The sequence below is a fragment of the Frankliniella occidentalis genome, unplaced genomic scaffold (assembly GCF_000697945.3).
Source record: "Frankliniella occidentalis isolate FOCC.00 unplaced genomic scaffold, Focc_3.1 Scaffold50, whole genome shotgun sequence".
In the NCBI taxonomy this organism is placed as follows: domain Eukaryota; kingdom Metazoa; phylum Arthropoda; class Insecta; order Thysanoptera; family Thripidae; genus Frankliniella; species Frankliniella occidentalis.
Genome location: NW_026267180.1, coordinates 245,168 through 247,088, shown reverse-complemented (window position 1 = coordinate 247,088; position 1,921 = coordinate 245,168). Strand labels below are relative to the sequence as shown.

The following is a 1,921-nucleotide window of genomic DNA, read 5'->3' as shown; positions in this document are numbered from 1 at the left end:
CGAAAATGTTTCGTCAGGAAAAGTCAATAGAAAAAAACATCATACAGAAAGGCGGTTGAATTTTCCCTCAGCATTATTTTGGTTTGCATGTGTGTCTTCAAACTGAGCTATAGAAGTAAATTCTTGCAAAGGGAACAGTCAAGGTGCTTGTCTTCTATGGGTTCGAAGATGTGTGCGTAGGTTGGACGATTGGGAAAACTTCTGGTTGCAAACTGAGCACTCAAATGGTTTCTCTCCCGTGTGGGTCCGCATGTGTTCCTGGAGATGAAAGCACTTTTTGTTGCAAACAGGACACTCGAATGGCTTCTCTTTTGTGTGAGTACGCTGATGTGTCACCAAGGCAGAAGACGTTGAGAATGCTTTCCCGCAGGTGGCGCACTCGAATGGCTTTTCGCCTGTGTGGGTTCGCAAATGTGTCTGCACATAGCTACGCGAGGAGAACTTCTTGAGGCATACGGGACACTCGTGTGGCTTCTTGGGCTCCTCTCCTGTGTGGGTTTGGAGATGTAAACGCAAGTTAGTCGTTGAAGTATATGCCTTGTCGCAAAGAGAGCACGCGTATGGCTTTTCACCAGTGTGGGTGAGCATGTGTGACCTTAGATCCGACGACTGTGCAAACTTCTTCTTGCACACAGAGCACTCGAATGGTTTTTCGCCGGTGTGGGTTTGCATGTGTCGCTTTTGATGGTGTGATAACAATGTCTTCTTACAAATGGTACATTCAAATGTCTGCTTAGAATCTGTGTGTGTGAAATAATGTGACTTCAGTCCGCTAGATGAGAAATAAGTTTTGTTGCAGACGGAACACTTAAATGACTTATCTCCAGTGTGTCTTTTCTGGTGTAATTTCAGACTGCTGGAAGATGAGAATAGTTTGTCGCAGACCGAACATTTAAGTAGCTCCTTATTGGTGTGGATTCGGAGGTGCGCGCGCAAATTGCCCGAAAGAGAGAACTTCTTGTTGCAGATGGAGCACTCGTGCAGCTTCTCTATCTCCCCCGTATGGGTTCGGAGATGATACTGCAGACTTGAAGATGCAGAAAATTTTTTGAAGCAGATGAGGCACGCATATGGCTTATCTCCTGTGTGGGACCGTACATGTAATTTCCGTTCTTTAGATGTCAGGAATTTTTTGGGACAAACGGAACATGCAAATGGCCTTTCACCCGTGTGCGTTCGAGAATGTCTGACTAGATCATAATTGGCAGCATATGACCTTTTACAAACAGGGCACTCGAATCGCTTTTCACCAGCGTGTGTTGCTCGCACATGTCTTCGTAAATTGGACGATAGAGAGAACTTCTTGTTGCAGACGGAGCACTCGTGCGGCTTCTCTCCTGTGTGGGTCACAAGATGAGACTTCAGCCCGTTCAGTATACTGATCTTTTTGCTGCAGACAGAGCACTCATATGGCTTCTCTCCTGTGTGGGTGCGCATGTGCAGCCGCAGACAGACCGGTACAGCAAACGTCATGCTGCAGACCGAGCATGTGTAAGGTCTTTCCCCTGAGTGGCTTCGCATATGTACTTTCACATAGCCCTGTGTAGAAAACTTCTTGTCACAGGTGGGGCACTTATACGGCTTTTCCCCCGTATGGACTAGTCTATGGGCTTTTTGATGGTGTGATGAACGAAATCTCTTGAGGCAAATCGGGCATTCAAATGGTTTCTCTCCTGTGTGGATTTTAAGATGTAAACGCAAAAGTTTCGAAGAAGAAAAACTCTTGAGGCAAACGGAGCACTCAAATTCTTTTTCATCTGACTGAGCCTGCAGATGTTTCTGAACATGGTCTTGGTTGGAAGCCGGCTTGACGAGCTTCGCTTTCTTCTCCCCTCCTTGCTCCTCACTGTGAACTTTGCACTCCAATTTCTCCTCTGCTATGTGGTCGTTACTCTTCACTATGCACTCTACTTTCTCCTCT

General features: G+C 46.3%; 1 protein-coding gene across 1 annotated transcript in view; it reads right to left on the bottom strand.

Moving 5' to 3' along the window:
• Nucleotides 1–6: 6 nt before the first annotated feature.
• The window catches only part of LOC113207726 (zinc finger protein 658B-like), a gene marked incomplete in the record, with an annotated part of 20,195 nt that continues 18,280 nt past the window's right edge, over nucleotides 7–1,921 (bottom strand). The window contains 1 exon segment of the mRNA XM_052267302.1: nucleotides 7–1,874. Coding sequence (XP_052123262.1) covers nucleotides 139–1,874 — 1,736 coding nt within the window.